The 22,194-nt window shown below is 40.8% G+C and overlaps 1 protein-coding gene across 3 annotated transcripts in view; it reads left to right on the top strand.

Moving 5' to 3' along the window:
- The window catches only part of Stacl (SH3 and cysteine-rich domain-containing protein), a 56,108-nt gene that overhangs the window by 23,184 nt on the left and 10,730 nt on the right, over positions 1–22,194 (top strand). For 2 of the 3 annotated variants that reach the window (XM_076796671.1, XM_076796668.1), the window contains exons 2-8: positions 5,874–6,130; positions 6,482–6,874; positions 7,739–7,995; positions 8,461–8,572; positions 19,746–19,900; positions 20,194–20,244; positions 20,939–21,198. In XM_076796671.1, the coding sequence (XP_076652786.1) occupies positions 5,874–6,130; positions 6,482–6,874; positions 7,739–7,995; positions 8,461–8,572; positions 19,746–19,900; positions 20,194–20,244; positions 20,939–21,198 (1,485 nt within the window). The remainder of the gene's footprint in view (positions 1–5,873; positions 6,131–6,481; positions 6,875–7,738; positions 7,996–8,460; positions 8,573–19,745; positions 19,901–20,193; positions 20,245–20,938; positions 21,199–22,194) is intronic. The other variant, XM_076796669.1, reaches the window with a different exon arrangement.

Below are 22,194 nucleotides of genomic sequence, written 5' to 3'. Positions count from 1 at the left end.
TGTCTCAATTTCCTGAAGAGTGTGTAAGAACATGTATCGTTTGAAGCACGGTTGGCTTAGAAGGAAAAAGGGTGACGGATTAGCTGTTGAAGATGTCTGATTCTTCAGGAGGAGATTGTTGGGGATGAAGAAAGGGTGGAGAAGGGGCGTGGGCGGGGTGCCAAAGAGAATTTCTACTCGGAGACCAACGGCAGACGTATTCACGCGGCACCGGGATAATCGATTCCGTCGAAACAACGACACCGACACGTGCATACCGTATAGATCCCCATCGATCGTGTTCAAACAACGGTAGCCGCAAACGAAAGCACTCGGGGTCGTCTCGCCGAGAGAAATCTCTGCGAGAACGAAATCGGCTCGTGTTACCTGGGTAACCCTGGCAACTGGTCGAGGAAAAGGTAAAGGTAAACCGAGCCCCGGATGCTTTTCCCTGCCCCCGTCGATGTTAGCTGATCCCTGGTACGACCGTAGAATCAAAATGGCGATGAACGAGGTCCCTTGGAAATAATTGTTAGATTCGGTCTACTATAGAAATGCGTCTAATGCGTTTTAATTGGACAGAATATAAGAATAGTTTGAATTTAGATGGTTTCCCGCCCTGTGGAGTTTTGTGGTACCAACTTAAAGAAATATTAGCAATAAGCATTTCCAATTTAGGTGGTTTCCCGCCGAATCCGGTCAAGTTAACCTCAAAAAAGATTGGAACGTTTCGAATTTAGATGTTGTTCCGCCATGTTGGGGAATTGTAATACCAACTTAAAAAATTTTATCTAAATTCGTAAAGTTTACTGCTGGTTTCCCGCCATACTGTGATTTTGTAATACCAATTTTCCACTAATGTGGTATAACCTCAAATGAGTTTATGAGTCATTTTGATTGGAAGGATATTATTTGTTGAAAATAGAGAATTATTGAATGCAACGAAGCAGAATATGTTGCGAACTTAACCTAAAATTGAAATTTTGCTTCTGTATGTAATAGATTTTGGGCCTTTGTTAGTGGATAGTATGTTTTGAAGATGGGAAATGTCGAAGGGGGTTAGGATTTGAGATTCGAGTCATTTGTAGGTGGTATCTGGTGTTAGTTCAGAGCTTGTTTCCATGTAATTCCAAACTTGACCTCGATCCAATCGAAACCAGCACCTGGTGCCGCATCAATCTGACATAGGGCGCAATATCTACGAACAGTTAAATCGTCAGCTAAGCATAGTCACTATGATTCGAGGTAATGTTGGTATCAAACAGCACGCAAACTCGAAATCAAATATTCTCAAATCTGTTCACTGGAGGATATTCATTATAATTTTTATACAACTATTTTATACAAATATTAATACAATATAAATAATATTCGCTCAGCGAATTGAAACAGTGATTTGTACCAGTGTCACAAATTGAATTTATCCAATTAAATCGTTGTAATATTATAATCTTCATGAACGTTACTGAAGTAGGAGATAAATTAATGTTTGGAAAATGTTCATTGAACAGACACAGTCGCTTATAATTACAAACAAACGATAATGTGTATAATATAAATTGGCGGATGTTTATTTAAATGATCTCGTTTATGGATTAACAAGTCGCTGAAAATTATTATTCATTTAAATGTAAGTGCACAATATTCTGATGCGTGTATACTAAAATAAATAATGAACGCATTTCGCAAAGTAAATGTACTTACAATAATGAATCTGCGTGTACAATATTAATGATACGAGGAATTATTCAAAGAATACGCAACGAAATTCCATGAACAAATAAAACTAAAGGAAGATTTCGCGAAACAAAAATTTCTGTAAAATAAGCAGTAAAAATAGTTTGTTAATAATTACGTATTAATAATACAGAATTGTACGCACTTTATATTGTTAGTACATGGAATTATTCAAACAAACGCGTAATAAAATTCACCAAATAAATTCGAGCTTCGTGAAATACCTAATGGAGCTTCGGCGCAACAGATTCCATTGAATATGATCAAAAAATGATGAAAACGTTATCCGCAATAAATCCGGAATATCAATGCCGCGAGCAGCCGTCGGATAAATCGTCTCTAAATGCCAATTCGTCTCTTTACTTTCGCATAGCAACGCGCTCACTAGGTCGAAATAAAATGGCGGGGGGTGGGGGATGCAAAATTATATCTGAAACAATAATCTCGTTTCACGGGGTAACGGAGCGTGGGGGAAGGAAGATAGGGGAAAAATGAGGTAAACGAAATTTTCGATTGTCGTCAGTCGACGCAGCCCCCCCCCCCCCCCCGCGGAAGTGAACGCAGCCCCGCCCACCAGGGGGCCGAACGCAAAGGCGATTATGTTTCGCAACCCCGGACCGTTAACAAGCACGGAATTGACATTCAATTACGCGGACACGGTTAAAAATAGAGGGGAAAGCTTAATTAATTCTGTGACGCAACGTCTTGCCTCAATGTTTTTTTATTCCGGGCCGTAATTGACCCCGTCTTAGCGATCCCTGACGCCACTGACGAGTAAACGTCCGATTTTATCTTCGAAGCACTCGGAGGGAGGGGGGAATTTTTAATTTTTTTATTTATCTGGGTGAATTTGAATTTTCGTGTTCATCTATTTTTGTTGTTTCAGTATTTCTGTTATGTTTGATCGGATTAGCGAAACGAGAAAATGGTACTTGTCCAGAAAAATTAGTACACAATCGTGAAAAATGATTTTGTTCTGTAAAATAAATTTGAACAAAAATGATAATATGGAAATTGTTGATTACTCATCAGTAATTTTAGCATTACAAATATAGTTTGTTTTAAATAAGAAGCAAAAATGGCACTTCTCCAGAAGAGATATAAAATCGTCAACAACAATTTTCAATGTGCTGCTGTTTAAAATGGCGGTATAAAATAAACTTATTATGAACGAGGACTGATGATATGGAAATTGTTTATTACTCCCCGGTGATTCCGGAAAGGCTGCGTAATTTATGTTAATACATGCTGTTCAGTTATTTCCGTCTACTTTTGAAATGAACAGGATATCAGCAGTGATTTCATCTTTGGATAACCGTGACCCACTGATGACGTTCGTTCCGTCCCATTTAGAAATGATACTGTCACGCTAACCGGCACCATTGCCAAATGATCTTGTTGCAAAACAAGTGAAATCATTTTCGTTGGATCCGCGTGAAATGCACCGAGGAATTTGCAGCCTGGGGGACGTGTCGTTGTCCTTGCGGACATTTCCGTGGGTGGAGAACGATTCAAGATTATATCACGCTCTGTGCGATGACAGTAGTATAATTACGCGTGATATTATTTGCTGTACACTGTCAAGTTCCCTCGGGGCGTCCGGAAGTCAGTGATATTTGGCAGTTTGCTGAAAAGATTGTTTTAAAAAATTTTCGTTCTTCGCAAATGAGGTGACCTTTGGGATTTTTTCAAACAAAACTAATGATCCTATGAATTTTAATTTTTGCGGATTTGTTTACAAAGGATTGAGGGGTGTGCAACAATTTTTGAAAATAAATCCAACCAATCCATCGGTTGGAAAATAAATATAGAAATATGGAAAACGCATGTGGGTGAAACAATTTTTGAGAAATAATGATTCAGCCTGAAAGAGAAGACTAAAATGAAAGTCAATTCAGCGAAAATTCATGGATTTCTAATTGCTGTCGATAACGAGCGCCGAAGTCTGCGATTAATTGGTGCCGGGGAACGTTTAAGGCGCCGCCATCTTGGGAGGCGTGTAGCGTCGCCCTGAAAATTCCTTTTAACGAGGGATTCTGATAAGGCGTTAATTAGGGAACGAACAGCTCTCATTAACAACCGATATCCGATAAGTTCGATCCTGTTTGACATGTTCGCCATCACATAATCAATGAAACCACAAAAACCCTGAAAATATTACTAGAACACGATGATTCGGAGAAAATTCAAATTGAAAATTGGGGTTCGAAGCAAGATGTTCAAAATTTTCCAAACTTAATTTATTCGTGTGTTAAGATATTTTAGAATGGCACGTGAAATGTTTACCGTGTCAAAAATATTTTTTCTTCCTAGGGGGATGGCTTAATCTTCCCTCAGGCTAGTCTACAGCTGTAAGCCCATCGATTCGATTTTATATCCAATCTGCCGGTACACACCAAAGGCACCCCCATAAATGTGTTTTCCCCTCGAACCCTATGAATCTCATTTATCAGCCGCGGCTCTAACGAAACCGTTAGAAGACTCCCAGCGACCCTCTTCTCAAAGAAGAAATGGCTCAAATAAATCTTTCGAAATGGACGCGCGAGCATCCTCCAGCATTCCCGAAGAATTACGACGTAAAACCGCCTATAGTGCTCGCATCAATTGCTGCTTAACCCTGCAATACGACACTGGACTCCCGCATGACCACACCAAAATTTTCTGTACACAGATTTTCCAAACACAATACCAAAAAACAACAATCTCAAAATTTTTTAAACTTTTATTTGCCTCACTTCGAGGAGGCAAATATTATGGCAAGAAAAGTAATATTTTTTCGAAGTTTCAAGCTCATTGCCATTTTTTTAAAAAATAACAGTATATATTTTTAACATTGTAGAATGATAGCTGAGCCCAAGGCGAATCCAATGGTATATAATATTATGACCTTCAAACGACCTTGACTATTCAATTAATCCGAAAGAACATGCAAATCTCCCAAAAATCGAAACCACCCTCTGAACAAAGGGGTTGAAGCAAAACAGGGAGGATAAAATGTGAAGAGCAGGGGGGGGGTGGCACTCAATTTGATTGGAGCTCGACAGCGGCGCAATCGGCGTCCGTCGACCGGTTTCGACTGGCTCAATTAATTAATCGAAACAGTGTTGAACTCTGTGGCGGAAACGGTTCGCGCGTTGCAGCCCGTCAGACGCGGGGCATCGGTTACACGGGGTTTCGAGTTCTCTTCAAATATTTCGACGAGTGCGAACCAGAGAGAGAGAGAGAGAATGCGGTGCCACTCCTTCGTCGGCAAACAATTTACGGACGGGTCGGCCAGGCGCCGGTTAATTCAATAAATGCCGGCCATTGTTTCAGCGGGGAACGTCCGCGGAAACGATGTGCTCGATAACGCACGATTTTCGGGGAACAATCGCCGCGCCAATTGTACACCCTCGACGTTCCCCGCGAAGCAAATCAGCGTGTAATGTCCGCGGTAACGAACGAGCCCGGTGAATTTGTTGCGCTGCCACCCCTCGAGGCAATCGAGTGACTACTCTTTCCAGAACGAAAGTTTCGGCATTTTTGTAAGACCCGTTAGAGTAGAGCGTTTTGGTCGAAATTTTTTTCTAACATGGCTTGGACATTGGAGCGCGCATACAAAAATTTTCAACGAGCCCGTTTTGTTGGTAACAGTTTTATGAATTGTTGACTAAGATCAACTTTTTGGGCTGGTCCCCTTCGTTACGTCTTCGTGATTTTTTTGACACCCTCGTAGCCATTATTTTTGTACGTAATTTTTTTATGAGATAGTCTTGACAATGGACCATGTATACAGAAATTTTCAACAAGCCTGTTTTGTTAGTAACAGTTTTATAAATTGTTGACTTAGATCAACTTTTTTGGCTGCTTCCCCTTCGTTACGTCTTCGTGATTTTTTTGACACCCTCGTAGCCATTATTTTTGTACGTAATTTTTTTATGAGGTAGTCTTGACAATGGACCATGTATACAAAAATTTTCAACAAGATCCGTCTGTTAATAACAATTTTACAAATAGTTGAATTGGTTCGAGTTTCTTGAGCTGATCCCCCTCGTTACAGTTTAATTATTTTTATGGTGTCCTTGTAGGCATAATTTTGATTCGAAATTTTTTGGACGGGTAGTCTTGACCTTGGACCACGTATATAAAAATTTTTGACACGATCCTTTTCGTTACAGTGTCGGAGTTCACGGAGATGTTGGGCGCGGTCATGGAGGACCATTCCGCGAACGTCCAACGCCTGGTGGACAAGTTCCGGAGCAAGTCCGAGGACACGAGGCTGGACACTGGAGGCGTGCGACGTGTTTGGGAGAACCTGTTGCGCCAGGTAGAGGCTGACGCGTTAGCTCACCTGGATCTGGCCAAGGTTTTCCAACAGCAACTGTCCAGGCCCACCTTGGAAGCCAGTTTCCATAGGAAGCTGCAATCTAGGAAGGTGAATATGTTCATTAAAAAGGACAATGGTGGGCAAAGGGTTAATTTACTAGATGACCTTAAATTTCTGATAATATTTTCATCGCAGTATCCAAACTGGGTTGCACGACATAGTTTATCCTTTTTCCAATCGCCATTCGCATAATTAAAGCGCTGTGATCCGAATACGATAAGGTGTACAAGATTCTAGTCACTGATAAGAATACTTTGCTGATGACCAGGTAGATAGATATTCCACCTTCATGCGTAGAAAATGCTACCTTGTCCTCATTGAAGTTTTGCTGTCCTTGAAGATGAAAACTGACAACAACGTCGGGTGATCGAATGAGAATCTAAATGATCCAAATTTCAGGTATTCGCTCATCGCGAGGCCTACGAGCAGCTGGTAGCCAAGTCCGAGGAGAAGCTGCAGCGCGCTCGAGCGGATTACAAGCGCGCGTACGCCGCGCTGCTGATGCTAGAGGGCGGTAGCGAGCAGGACCTGAAACGCGCTTATTTCGAGGCGCACAACGCGTACGTTTTGCAACTGAGGGCGACGAATGCCATCACGGAACGATACCAGACGCGATGCTTGACCGGTATCCTCGGCGAAATAGCGGAGGTCTACGAGGAGCTATGCGGCTTGGCCTGCAAATGCGTCACCGGGTTCACAGAAGCTGCCGCGGAAAGATCTCGAGAGCAAGCCAAACGATACCAGAGCATCTCGGAAGAGGCTCAGGTCGTCTCGCCGTTGACCGACCTACAAGTAGGTTCCTTTAGCGCCAGTGTTGCCAGTTTTGGGACTTTGACCCTCCTACAATACGATTAAGTCGGTCCGTGCTGTATCGAAGTCTTCTTTCACGAATTTTAACAAATTCTCGATAATTCCTCCAGTACTATTTTATGAAAATCGGCTTCCTCTTTAACATTTGTAACACTTAAAATGCTCATCGAGGTTTTATACCTTCTAGTTTGTTAGCAAAAATTAAAAAGAGGGTTTTGGTTAAAATGCATGTGAAATTAAACGGTAATCAATTTGACTCAAACTTTGTATACTGGTAGCTCTTTGGATCAGCTATCGATTCAAGGTAAAAAATATTCGATCGGGTCCCTAAGTCAAGAGAGAGAGGAGGCTGAAGTGGGATTTTCGAAGAATCTTTGAACAGCTGTAATTTTTTAGCGTAAAGAGGTATCGACCTGGAAGTTGCGTCAGAAAATCACAAAAAAATCAAGCTTTCCAACGATGTATAATTATATGCAGTTTCCTTAATTCTTACCTAGCTTTTCCTCATTTTTCGTACTTTTTAGATGAAAAAAATGCTATTGAGTTGCTAGTTTTTCTAAGAAGCAGATACCTCGTATTGACCAAAAATTCATAATTAATAGTCCACTTTATACTCTTTCGAATGCCGTCTAGTAGACCTCCCTAAAATTTTTGGTTTCCGAATTATTCAACAAAGAAATTCGAATTTTACAATTTCCGGAAAAAAGAGGTTCAAAAGTATTTCAAAATGTTTTCGGTGGGAATGTAAGTCGTACTTATGATCAGTTTATTGTTAGGAACGCCCAGAAGTGGTACAGCTTAGCAATTTTCCTGTCTGTTGTTTAAAATATTACTTTTCTCGGTCAGATTCTAGCACGAAGTTTGGCAGTCATAGCGACTCCATCGAAAAAACCTGCCAGACGTTTGTTCGTCCCTCCAGGCCCTCCGGAACAGGTACCAATGGAGAGAATCAATCAGGTACCTGCCTTGAGGGACGAGCTGGCTCCGACGGGATCGAGCACCCTGCCACTGATAGAGGATCTCCGACGGGAACACGACGCTCTCAGCCAGAAAATTTCGGGGCTCCAGGAGGCTTTGGACTCGCTGATGCGCATGCAACGCAAGTAAGTGCGAACATGAACTCCTACATTCGCTAAGATCCCCCCAGTAATGTTGAAATTTTTATTATTTAATCGTACGACTCGAGTAAATTATTGTCTTACTACGTTTCTGATGCTGTTAATATGCTGTATATCTTTCCCAATGTTGCATGCGGTGAAAAGTAGTTTTGTTAACAATGTTAGGAGTCGTAAATAGCGTCATAATTGACCTTGAACAGGCTTGAAAAGTCTGCGGTGGGGGTTTAGCGTGGATATCGAGCGAAATATTGTGAATACGAGTATTAGAGTGAAAGAGGTGTCTAATCGGTTGTTGTGCGGTATCCTTCGAGCTCTTCGAGTCCGTGAAGGGGTAACACGTGACGAACGGACAATTTCACAGTGGTTCTTCGCTCGGTGGAAACACTCGACCCATTTAATCCCCAGAAACTCGAACAACCAGCTGTGAACGGTGTCCCTCTGTGATTGCAGGAGCGCCGAAAGCAACCTTTACACTAAAGTGGCCGAGCTGCAGAAAGACATTTCCATGAAGCGTTTCGAGCTTGGCGAGGCACAGCTGAACCTCGCGGCCGTGCAAGCACAGGTATTGTCAATTTATTGTTAATAATATCGTTCCACCGTGGCGTGCACTACAAAGGGACAGCTCGTCTCTCTTGTCGATTCAATAATTCCAACTCTGGACCTTCGTTTCTTTTACGGATTCCATCGACGTTTGCCAGTCGATATTTAATTCACTGTTATTTCTTTAATTTCAAGAGGTCTCGGGAATTTATTGAAATCACGGCTTATTATTTATTCGAGTAATCCGTTCGTTACATGTCATTTTAATTATCTTGGATGGGCAGTCGGAAAAAGAATTGCGCAATTTGCCTAGACTGATATAACTCTGCTGTTTTGATGCCACAAAGTTGGTTTTTTCTCGACGATATTTTTCCAATAAAAAATTAGCAAAGAAGCGAAGACAGGTGAAGAGGGCTTGGGAAAGTTCAACTATTGCAACTTTGTGGGAAATAATTGGATAATGATCTGACTGGGCTGATATTAAAAGTTGAAGTTCCTACTTTTAGCGCACTTAAGTTATTTTTATTTCAAGGACACTTTTGCAATATAAATTAGGCGAAAAAGTGAAGATAGTTGTTTCTTTCTTCAAGAAGGGTTTTAGACTTAACCTCCCCACGGAACTTCAGAAGTTTAATCCTTTGCAACTTTGTAGCAAGAAGACAGACAAAAACCAACCTGAGCTTGTTTTGAACAGCGAGCAAACAACGTCTTTCAACAACCCTAAGTTGTTTCTTTCTTGAGAATGTTTTTACACTGGAAAACGGATGGGAAAATGCAGGTTTTAAACTTTCATGAACTCTGACATCCTTATTCTAAAATCTTTTCAATTCTTGACAATTTTACAAATTCAAATATCTCCATGAAGTCTAAACAATTTTTCTCGCTACTCAGATTTTCACGAATTCGAAGATTGGAATATCCCCTTTAAAACGGGACCATAAAATTTGAAGTACGATTTTTATAGCCGTTTTATTACACTGAATGAAACATGTGCTGCTGTTTCGATGAAATGAGAATATACGAAGAAATATAAACTGTTACATTTTTTTTTCTCTCTCGAGAATAAAAATTTGTACAAGCTTGAATCGAAGTTCGAATCGTACAGGAACCAATTTCGAACGTGTTATAATTTTGTTTGGCCGAGCAACATTGAACACATGTCGCTTTCTTTTTTATTGTATCTTGTATCTTATATCCTCGTCGAAGAGGAACGAAGCTAGGGCAAAAAGTCCGAGGAATCGATGATTCTTCCTGGTCCTGAGGGACGCGTTATCCAATCGGAAAGTCGTGGAACGACTTCCCTCCTCTCCCCCCCCCAACTTTCGTTTCTTGCGGCCGTCCCGGCCCGGATGAAAAAAGTTTCGACGAGCCATGTCGCGGTTTTCCGGACCTGGTTAGTCCGGGAAAGTGGCAAGTTTTTGCGGGGAAAACTTCCACCGGACTGTCCCCCTAGGGACATTACTGTTGGCAGCACCGAAGTCCTGATAATTCGGGAAAACCGCCTCTAAATACCAAGTTTCAGTCAATCGGGACGACACTTCTCGAGTGGACCCTCGTCATGTTCGTTTGCCATTTGAAACTAATGGCTGCGTGACGCTTAATCACTGCTCGACACACTTACCAGCTGAGTTCAGAAGTCGATAGTGTAATTTTTTTGACGTCCTTACGGTATACATTTTTACTTGAAATTTTTTTGTAGAATAGTCTTGATATTGGAGCATACATGCAAAAATTTTCAGTGATATTCATTTATTAATAACATTTTTATAAATTGTTGAATGCGATCAATTTTTTGGGAGGATACTTTTCCTTACAGTACTACGATCCTGGGAATTGTCTAGGGATATTTACTGTGGTCTAGGGACAGACTTGAATCTGAGTGAGATCGGACCCAAAACAAGGCCCAAAAAAATCCTCAGAGGAATAACAACATCACCAAAAATAATACTATCCATGATTCCCAATTTCCTGCTCAGTCCCCTTACCATTACGATCCGAATCAGATCAGGCCCAAAATTGGGCCCAAGAAAATCCTCACAGGAATAACAACACCACCAAAAATGCTATCCATGATTCCCAATTTCCTGCTCAGTCCCCTTAACATTACGATCCCGATCAGATCAGGCCCAAAAAAATGGGGCCCAAGAAAATCCTCACAGGAATAACAACACCACCAAAAATACTATCCAGTCTTCATGATTCCCAATTTCCTGATCAGTCCCCTTAACATTGCGATCCGAATCAGATCAGGCCCAAAATGGGACCCAAGAAAATCCTCACAAAATTTTCACACAATCAAAAACGTTACTCAGTCGTTATGAACGTTGTTCAACATTATAATTCTAATCGAATCGGTCCCAAAATGAGGCCCAAAAATTGCCCCACCACCAAAAATGTCAAATATCAAGCTCCCCGTTCAGTTATCCCCACCAATACCCAAACCAATTGGACCAACGCGGTGACCTGACAGAGCCCCGGTCGAGTGTGTTCGAAACGTCAAGTAGGTGAATCGGCTAACACGTTTGCACAAGCACGTCGACAGAAAGCGAGCCAGTCTCGGTTGGCAATCGAAGAGAGGTCCAACGGTAGAAGGAAACGAGAGGAGGTTGTCGATCGTCGTCAGAAAGAAAGAACTGGTCTCTCTCGACTCTCTCGAGTGGCATCGGGCCGATTAAAATTAGCACGAGCCTGCCATTGTTCCCTTCTACGTAGCAAGTACAATGCACCTGCACGTGCAACCGGGCGCATTTGCGAGCAGTCGACGGCCACTTTCGTCGGGGAAACAGAGACATTAGGCGAGCCGGGAGCTGCAGTTAAACGACTCCGTGTGAGTATAGTCGCCGGACGAGATCATGCTCGGCGATCGTTGCACAGTTTCTTTCGGTCACTTAGGACACTTTTTCCTCCGGGATTCCCCGCCTTAGAAAATTACAAATCAGTTTTAAAATGAGCAGTGGCGTCTGGTGTACTTTTCTTTTTTGTCAATTAGCTTCCTTATCTGTTAGGCGAATTTAAATTTTTTAGTTGGCTTGGGATTGTGTCAGGTTGTGTAACGGGCTCGAAATTAATTTGGATGATACTGATTTTATGTGGAAGTTATTTAGTTGTTTATGTGTGCATTAGTTTGGTTTGTGACCTGAGAGTTTATTTATAAATTAATTGTTATCTTATTTTGGATATATTGTTTTTTTAATTGGAAGGTTGACATCGTTTTTGAAGGTTTTTTGGTTGGGAGTGTGTATTGTTATGGTACGGGAACGTTTGAGTTTGAAAACAATACGTTTTCAGTTTAGTAAAAAATGTTGTCAATTCCTTTTATTATATATATTCTATCTTATTGTTTAATTCCCGTGAGGAATAGTTGATTATTTTTGTACCAGTTCAAGGATAAACACGATTTTTTAAATACTCAATCGAAATTTAAAAAATAAATGATTAGAGTTGATTAAAGCGGATCTTTATTTTTATATTGCTTTCTGAAGTGGATACGAGATGCTCAGTACCTGTAACAATTTTGTTTAACTCGATTACTTAGTGCCGCTAATAACAATTCTAGATCGCCCACCTTTTATAAATTTTTCCATTTTCAAAAAATTGTTTGCTCCCGGAAAAAAGAGGATTAGAAAAGTCATTCCAAAGTTATCTGTTATAAAACACGTTTTACAAAATCCTGCAGAATTCGTCAATTTTTGAAAATGTTTCCATGAAATTTTGTAGCAATGCTCTTAAAAGTGCCCTCTTTAAAACGCCAGAAAATATTCTTCGCCGAAGAATAATCGGACACGAGTAAAAAAATGTTGAAATATGCTTCGACTCGTATGGTTTCCAGCAACCCCTTAATGAAGTGCTTAGTCACCGGGTTTTTTTTCCTGAATCCGCGTAACACACGCCACGCGGAATTCAATAATATTGATTTGCATACGACTCTGAAGTATGTGCATGTGCTTGCGCATCGAATGCACCGGCCCCATCGAGGACGATTGGCCTGATTCGAGCGTTCCGCTCGAGCATTCGCACAATTCCTGAATGCGACGTGTCCTGATCCTTCCGGTGGCACGCGGACAGCCCAAATACCAAGGAATACGCCCAGTCGCGGATAAATTCGGTATTCGGAACGACTGTCGACGTTTCTTCCCCTTAAGACTGCTTAACATACCGGGTGTCCCCTAACTCACCCCCCCAAAAACCATCTATACAGCCACCAGTTGCAAATTTTTCAAAACATCTCACTCGTCTCGACTAGTCCACTGAACAAAATTTTTCGTTAGCATTTTACACCAGTGCAATCGATGTTAAAATTATTTCTACCCATTTTTCAATGTATTAAAAGTATTTTTAATTTTGCAAGTCCGACTATTCACAGAAGTGTTTTTGGAAACTTTTTTCTCATATAATCCTCTCCGAAAAAGATTTTCATATTTTTCAAAACAAACTCGAGAAACAGTGCTATGCTTCAACAAATATTTTTTAAATAAATAATTCTTAACTGTCTGCACACGTGAATCCTCTATTTAAAAATGCACAAGCTGTACACACAATGTTTTTTCCAACGATCAAGAGCTTTGAAAATATTTTATCCAACGTGTTTTTCATCCCCCGTTTCAAGGGCCGTTTTGAAAACGTACAGATATGAACAAATATGAGTGTTCGTAGGAGTCCATCAAATTTGTTTCGTCCGACTCTACCTGCTGGTTCAACATTTTTTATTTTTCCATTTCAGTCTTCGCAAAAACGTTTAATTTATATTACATTTATATTACCTGGCACAAATCAATAATTTAATTGCTGAGAATATTCTGGTATACCACACCCATTATTACGAATAATTAAGAATAATTCTAAAGTTTCTATTTATTTCGTTAGGGGCACGTTTTTATGAATTTTTTAATTATTTTGCACTATATTGAGAGAAACGAGGGATGCAAAAGCAGTGGCAAAGTTATCTCCGAGCGACGGAGGGTCTCAGACATGCAGATTGGCGATTCAAGCGGCGTTTAATCGGCGTGCTTTCACGAAAGCATCGATAACAGGGGTTGCGGGGGGGTTGGAGGGAGGGGGGATCAAGTTTCGCTAAAATTTTCAACAAGACGCGTCCTAATGGACCTTCCGACAGCGAGCAGATACTCGTATCTATGGAACAAGCTGTCCGGCTACCGATAATTGGCTGCTTCGATCACTCGTGGCAATTTCCTTCGTGTTAGGGGTTGACCCATTCTCCAGCAGCTTGTACAAGATGGCTGGCGTGTTGCCTTTTGGGACCTCGAGGTCTAAGGAGATGGCTCCAAGATGACAGATCACTGCCAGAAACTGACCTTGATGTGTCCCAGTTTCTCCACTACATAATCGCTTAATTATCTCTAGGGGATGAAATAGATGACAGGGTATTTGTAACTTATTTCGTGAAATTTTGCGTCGCAGTTGAGGGAAGGTTGTAAGTGTCGTGATTATATAAACATTTTGGAATAGGATGAAAAATCGTTGGGTCCTACTTCTTCGATTTTAATTGATCATTATGTTCGAAAGTGTCTAAAACCACCCCTAAAAAGATAGTTTAATTATCTGGTAACCTGAACGCTCCGGCAAGAATGTTCGTAATTAAAGTTGCGTCGTCGTCGCTCAACTCTCGGAGTTCCCCAATCTTCGAAGTGTCAAAAACTATCCTCAAAATTTTGCAGGTTTTAATGAATTTTAGCGTGCCGATGAAAATTCTCTTAACTGCAGTTATTTTCTTCCTTGTTCTCAAAAGTGTTCAAATTCTTAGTTTACTGAAACCACCCCTAAAGGAACAATTCCCATTACCTATCCAATCAGCTTTTCCCAGACAAACCCCCCAAAACAAAAACAAACCTCATTCATCTCAAACTCTCAACAACCAGCCCCTATCAAAGTCACCCCTACAATCCCAATTATAATCACCAAAGCTATCCGAATTCCAGAACAAAAACAAACCTTATCCACCACAAAATTTCCAAAACCCACCCCAAAATAAGTCTTCCCACAGCATTCCCCGTGTCCAAACCCCCTCAAACTCAACCCCCCCATCCGTAACCCCCTCAGCCGGCCTCCGGTAAACGCCGGCCCCCAAAACCCCATTCAAACCGAAATCTCCGAAACCATCCCTAGAAGACCAATTGGGGTCTCAAACCAAATCGAACCCTTCAAACATAAACAAACCCCATCCGCCTCAAACCTCCTAAAACCCCCAAAAAATCTTCCCCACAACAATCCCCGTGTCCAAACCCCCTCAAACTCAACCCCCTTAGCCGGCCTTCGGTAAACGCCCAATTGGGGTCACCAACCAAATCGAATCCTTCAAACATAAACAAACCCCATCCACCTCAAACTTCCCAAAAGCCCCAAAAAATTTTTCCCACTACGTTCCCCATGTCCAAACGCCCTCAAACACAACCCCCTCGTGCAAACCCCTCAGCTGGCCACCAGTAAACACTGACCCCCAAAAACCCCATTTATATCTAACTCTCCGAAACCATCCCTAGAAGACCAACTGGATTCACCAACCAAATCGAACCCCTCAAACAAAAACATACCCCATCCACCTGAAACTTGCCAAAACCCCCAAAAAATTTTTCCCACTACATTCCCCATGCTCAAACCCCCTCAAACTCAATTCCCTCAGCCATCCTCTGGTAAACGCCGGCCCCCGAAAACCCCACCCATCCCAAAATCTTCGAAACCACCCCTAGAAGACCAATTGGAGTCACCAACCAAATCGACCCCCTCAAACAAAAACAAACCCCATCCGCCTGAAACTTCCCAAAACCCCCAAAAAAATTTTTCCTACTACATTCCCCATGCCCAAACCCCCTCAAACTGAACCCCTTCAGCCATCCTCTGGTAAACGCCGGCCCCCGAAAACCCCACCCATCCCAAAATCTTCGAAACCACCCCTAGAAGACCAATTGGAGTCACCAACCAAATCGACCCCCTCAAACAAAAACAAACCCCATCCGCCTGAAACTTCCCAAAACCCTCAAAAAATTTTTCCCACTACATTCCCCATGCTCAAACCCCCTGAAACTGAACCCCCTGGTGCCGTGACCCCCTCAGCCGGCCTCCGGTAAACACCGGCCCCCCAAAAACCGCTCTCGCCCGGCATCGTCCGAATAAATACGGCGCGCAATCGCACGACATGCGCCCTCACAACTGGGTCACCGTCCAACACTCGCGTCTGAAAATCCATTCCCGGCCTCCTCTCTCGCCGAGTCCGCCTTCCTAGGTCAGGGTAGCAGGCACACAGCAGCACTCCTCGCAGTGTCTCGTCAAAATCCTCATCGAATCCTTCGGACATGGGTTGGACAACGTTGCGCACACGAGTCGTTAGTACCTTCAAACCCCTTCAAACGCGAATCCACGATATCAAACGAGGCACAACCACCCTGGCAAGTGACAAGTCGAAAAATTTCGAACCATTCACCTGGCGTTCTCTCATTCAGCGAGTCGAGTGTTTGTTGCCATGCAACCACGATGCGTCCTGGTGCACCTGGGGATCGGTGATCAAGGTGGAGGGCTGCCAATGCGCTTCCAAACCGTTTCAAACCACCCTCCCACCATCTCCCGCAAACACCTCGAAAGTGTTTGTTAGTTTTTCTCGATTTTTATGGTTTTTTTGATTCCGTGGTTGATTTGATGCAGTTTGATTTTGTGCCTTTTGTTTTGGTGCGTTTTTTCGAGGGGGTCCAGGTTGATCACGTGATGTTTTCATGGGCCCCCCTGGTGGTGTGGAATGGTGACACGTGCCAAGGGGATGAGGAGGAGGACACGTGGACCTCCAGGAAGTTGTTTGGAGGAGCTGGGTGGCATTAAGCTCGTCGGAATGGACTCTTCTGGGATCGCGTACCTTGCCGGCGGTGGTTCAGTCGCGTGGTGTAATTTTAGGGGTTGATGCGGGCTGTTGGGGTTGGGGGGTCAGGTGACAGGTGGACAGACCGTTTTGTTTTCGCATTCAAGATGATGGACGAATATTTAATTTTTATTTCTGAGCTTTTGTGTTTGTTTTGGGTGGTGGTGTTTGTTTATTTACGTTGTTTCTGGAAGTGTAATGTGCGTTTATTTGAGATTGTTTACATTTTAATTTTGTTTTTGGTGGTGTGTTAGACTGTTTTCATTTTTGTTTAGATTTTTTGTGTTAGACTGGTTTGGTTTCAATGTATCTTTATTTCCCATTATTTGTTTGCTTATTTTAGACTATTTCAATTTTTATTTGACTTTTGGATGTGACTTAGAACATATCAATTTTTTTCAATTTTTGTATTTTCATTTCATAGATCGTCTTTTTTAACGTGGCAACCACTGTTAACCATAAGTTTTGTTGTTTGTTTATTGTGTGATGTATCGAACTTCCAAATGTGGGTCACTGTTTTATAGAAACTTTACTAAATTTTGAAAATTGTGGAATGTTCCCAATGTTCAATATTATTCATGTTCCTAAACTATTAGCAATCAATAATCTGCAGGTATTTATGCAAATATAAATTTTGCTGAGTTCTATGTCATATTTCAGCGAAAATAAAAATCGTATTGAAATTGTTTAAAAATTTCCAACTGTAGAAGATTAAAAATATATAAAATGCATAAAATCCACAGTTCAGTAATAAATATTCCCAAAATTCTTAACATATTCTTCTCTGAACATATACATTTTGACCATACCAAAAGCAATAAGATATTTGACCGCTTCCAAATTTTCAAGTAACACAAATGTTTAAAGATTTGACGATTTGAACACACCAGTATTTCAGAATTGAATGCTCGTTCGCAGAGGGGGCGTTTCGACTATTTAAAAAATTGGATAATAAAATATTCGAATGGGGTGAAATTTTTTAATAAGAAAAAGTCTCGGATGCTTCAAATTTGCGCGGCCATATTAATTCTTAAACTCCCGAGAGAGACCGGGAGCCATTCTGGAACTAGGTCCTTGAAATGCCACACGGCTATTGCACTTTCACCCTTCATTCACTTTCCTCCGCTTCCCCCCCTACCGTCTCCCACCGAAAATCAGTGGAAGTGCACTCTTCTTACATAAAAACAATTAGGCGCAATCAGGTTTGCAAGTTCGATTATAATTAATAACAAAATCAAATTCTGCTTATACAAAATTAACATCATTACTCGCCCCGTTTATTTCCATTTTAATGTTGATCAATATTTATTCGATTTCCTTCTAAATTCACAATCAATTTTAATTTTTAAAAAATGAAATCAATTTTAATTAAAAAATATAACCGTTTTTAATCATAATGTTAAACTGAACGCATAAATAAAACGTATTCGAAGTTCATTTCTTATTAATTTTTACTTCTGCTTTTCAATATTTATTTCTTTCTTTTTATGGTAATATTTAATTAAAAAGTTGCCTCGCGTTTAATAACAATATTAAATTAAATGCATAATTGAAACGTGGACTATGTCACGAATTGTTATTTCCGTGTGTGTGTGTGTGTGTACATTTATTTTTTTCCTTTTCCTGTGGTGTAATGAGCAAATTGTGTTGTTGTTATTATTGTTGATCATATTGTTGCAATTAATGGTGGTCCGCGCTTATTTCCCATTCGTTTCGGTTTGTTCGTTTCGACAGTTGATAACCGCGTTGAATAGTGCATTGTTAGGTGACGGTGAATGCAGTTTGTGTGGTCGATGCACCTCCGGTGCATGAATGAAGTCGCCGAAATACACATATACATTCTCCGATACAATGGGATCATACGTGGCACAGCTTGTTTGTGAGCAACAGCCGTCCGAGTTTGAACAGTAACATTCACCAAAGAACACCAAAAGTAACTTCTTTGCAATCTATACATTGAATTGCAAAATTGACAGTACCAATTTTACAATAGCTAAATATCTTTAACAATCTCCATTGACACAAACAATTTCATTCACTCGCATTGATAATTCATTCACCCTAATTGAACGCTACTTACAATAATCTATTTTAAAAAATACTGAAAGGTACCATTTCCGTAATACTAAAATTAAAAGTACCATTACGATAAGTACCATTTACAGTAAAATATTAAAGAAAAATAAACAAGTAAATAAAATAACTAAAGTAAATAAGTAAATTACCATTTACAGTAAAATGTTAAAGAAAAATACTGAAAAGTACCATTTGCACGGCACAATGTTCATTAAAATAAACGAGTCATTTTCGATGATCTTAGCAAGTCGTGTTTAATAGAATTGCACCTTCTCCCCGATCAAATCGTTCGAGACAATAGGAGGATCGAATCAAGTGTCTATACAATGCACACACAATGCACCGACAATGGGCATGCATACATGTGCACACAGAGACGTACAACAGTGGCATTTGAACGCGTATCTTGACGGGCCATCACGTGTTCAGTGTCGAATCCAATTAATGCCGGTTCCTTCGTCGCATTAAAACCGTGTGCTGGCTTCCTCTTCCATTGGGCTGCCTATTTACCAGCTGGTCGTGCACGGCCCGTCAAACAAGTCAACCGGAAACGCGGCTGTTTCCATTACCGTCAGTCCTCAGGGACCGATAAGAGTTTCCGCTTGCCCAATTTTCTGCGACCTTTTTTTTCGCTAAAAGGAAATTGGCAAGAATGCACCAGCTCAATGTTTAGCAATTCTCGTTCCATCAAATTGAATGAAGACGAAAGAATGCACATGCTCAAGAAAAAAGTTAGTCAAACTACATTGCATAACCTCCCTCTACAATTTGCATTTCATTAGATAATTAGGTAATTTATCAGTAACATAAGTTTTTTTAATTATTTTCTCATGGAACATTTACTAACGCATTCGCGAGATCTTCCCGATTAAAATGAGTCCAAACACGATACAATTCGGAGCACGCGTACGTCTTTAATCCACGGTTTAGTAGCACCTCTATTATCCGAACGGTGGGACGCGAGTGTTACATCGTGGATTACTCGGGTAAATATGATCCAAACTGTATCGTGTTTGGACTCATTTTAATCGGGACAATGTCACGAATATGCTGACAACAATTTTGTTAAAAAACAAAAAAAAATTATTATTCTCTTTATTCTGTTATACGTTCGAGGCTGACGCCGAGGAATCGATAACTTCTGTACATGATATAAGTAACATTTCGGTCCAGAATTTTTCACAGAATTTTCAAACGTTAATGCATTGCTTAAAAATGTTAAATAAATGTGTTGTGTGTGATCTCATTCGATTTACAGAAAGAGCTGTTCGGTAGCGGAGAAGCCGGTCAACCGGATGGGGTGAGCAGCCGGAAGATGTCGAATGGCTCGACCGGAAGTACCAAGCACAAATGGCTGAAAGCGTTCAAGAGTCTAAAGACGAGCTCGCCGCCAACACCGCCGCCTACAGACAAGTCAGTATTTGTGTCCCGCGTGCATGTGTCTGTTTCGTATCCTCGACAAGCGTTTCCCACCACGAGAATTTGTTTTTCAAAAGACCGACGCTTTTCACGATCGTTTTTAATTCATTTTCATTGCCCGACGTTCCTCGTCATGTTTTTCGCATGTGTGACGTTTCCTTTTTTTCTCTTTTTTTCCATGTAACAATAGTGTGTTTTATCCGCTACGGAATTGTCGTGCGCGTTAGCCAGAGCAGTTTGCTTTTCAATAACTGGAATTATTGTTTTGCGAATGCCGACTAACACAGAGGAAAGCAGGCGATGTACCATGCTGTCTCCACGGTCGTCGCCATGTCCAGGTAGGCAACTAATTTTCTCACCTGTAATTCAGCAAATTATTTCAATCAATCACCGTTAAAATTGATTTTCCGTGGAAAATTCGACCACCGATCGAACCCTCGTGAGAAACTGAACCGAAAACATGTGCCGCATCATTCGTTTACGAGCCTCCGTTCTCGAGAAAAATTGCCTTAAACGTGATTGGTCGCTTCAGCTGTACTTTTTGAAACTTGATTTACTCGAGAAGGAAGCTGAGTAGACACAAAATGTATTACATACTTTCTGTTCAGTTTTAAACGACGAATCGAATGATACGACATTTTTGTGTTTAACAAACAAATTTATATTATTTGTAATTATACAATGAGACACAAAACTGACGAACCCCACGTCTGACAATCACAACAGAGCAACTCCAGCGACTAACAATTGCCTCACCTGTAATAATTATTTAATATTAATTGGTCGACCGAACAGTTCCTCAAAAAGCTACTGCACAAATGTCCCAAAATAAATTACAATTTACCAAATAAGTCACGAAATAAATGTACCGAATATATCAGACAAAATTCCCAAATCATCCCTTCAAAAGTGACTTCATCCCCCGTAAAGAAAGATTCCAGAATAAAAATCACCATATCATCCTCTAAAGTATTATTTTTAGGAAAATATTACCAAACGGTTAACCACTGATAAAAATGGCCATTTTTCCAGGAAAAGCTTGGAATCACAAGGTGGCCACATATGGCGCGAGTACACCTACCGTAAAATTACCCCCTGCGACGCTTGCGGCCAGGTGTTGCGGGGCCACAGTCGCCAGGGCGTCAGGTGTCACGGCTGCAAGGCGAACGCACACACCGATTGCATACAGCAGGTGCAGCCGAAGACGTGTCCGAAAAAAAGCGGCGGCATCCCTCTTCTTCGACGACAGAAGACACAGACTCAGGTCGACGAAGCGCCGACCGCAGAGCACAGTAAGTATGAACCCAATTTTGAACCCTTCGAAGGGTTTTTGGTCTACTCGCTTCGTCGGGCGAGAACTTTTCTCTCTCTCTCTCTCTCTCTCTCTCTCTCTCTCTCTCTCTCTCTCTCTCTCTCTCTCTCTACTCTCTTACTCATTCTTTCTCTCTCTCTCTCTCTCACTTTTTATCTCTCGTCGTCGAGGATCGTCGATGCTCTCGTTACAGTTAAAAAGAAGTATCAAAATCTGCTAAAATAAATCGGGGGATATTCTCGGGAAAATGTTTGACACGCCATTTTATTGTTTATAGTGTAAAATATATTTTTGTTTTGTTGTGTTTTGAGGTTTTTGTATTGTTGTACTTTTTGTCATTTTTGTTTTATGATTTGTGTTACTTTTACCCCCATTGATGGGGATAAGTTTTTACTAAATTGTTTTTTATGCAATTTAGGAGTGGATTTTTACTAAATTATTTCTATACAATTTTATTATATGATAATTTTGAGGATTTTATTAAATATTTTCAGTTGCGCTGATTTTTGTCATTCGATATTTGTGCATAATTTTATTAAAACTAAGAAACTATATTCGGTCAGTAAATGGGGGAGTAAAAATGAAAATGAAATTTTTTAAAAATTTGTTATGCAGTACAAACTGAGAAGATAAGATTGTAACAATTGGACGTCTGCCAGTCACACCATTTTACCCCTTCATTTTTTCATTCCCCAGAGTAAAACCACCCCTATCTTATTTTTCCACATATCTCGAGTAACACTTACAAAAAAATAGTTCCGACAAAAGTTTATTGTCGTCTCACGCTCTACAGAACCACCTACCAAAATTGTTCAAATCAAATTGTTTAAACAAACAAAATTGTTGTAAACAATTACCCAAAAAACATTTCAGCACATGCTCACAGAACACGAAAAAAGAGCCAATTTTTATCCCACCGACTTTTCTCTGTCACCGACAATTTTCAAGATACACCAAAAAATAAAAGACTATTTCC

The sequence above is a fragment of the Halictus rubicundus genome, chromosome 11 (assembly GCF_050948215.1).
Source record: "Halictus rubicundus isolate RS-2024b chromosome 11, iyHalRubi1_principal, whole genome shotgun sequence".
In the NCBI taxonomy this organism is placed as follows: domain Eukaryota; kingdom Metazoa; phylum Arthropoda; class Insecta; order Hymenoptera; family Halictidae; genus Halictus; species Halictus rubicundus.
The sequence above is the reverse complement of the archived record's forward strand: the minus strand, read 5'-3'. Positions and strand labels throughout refer to the sequence as shown.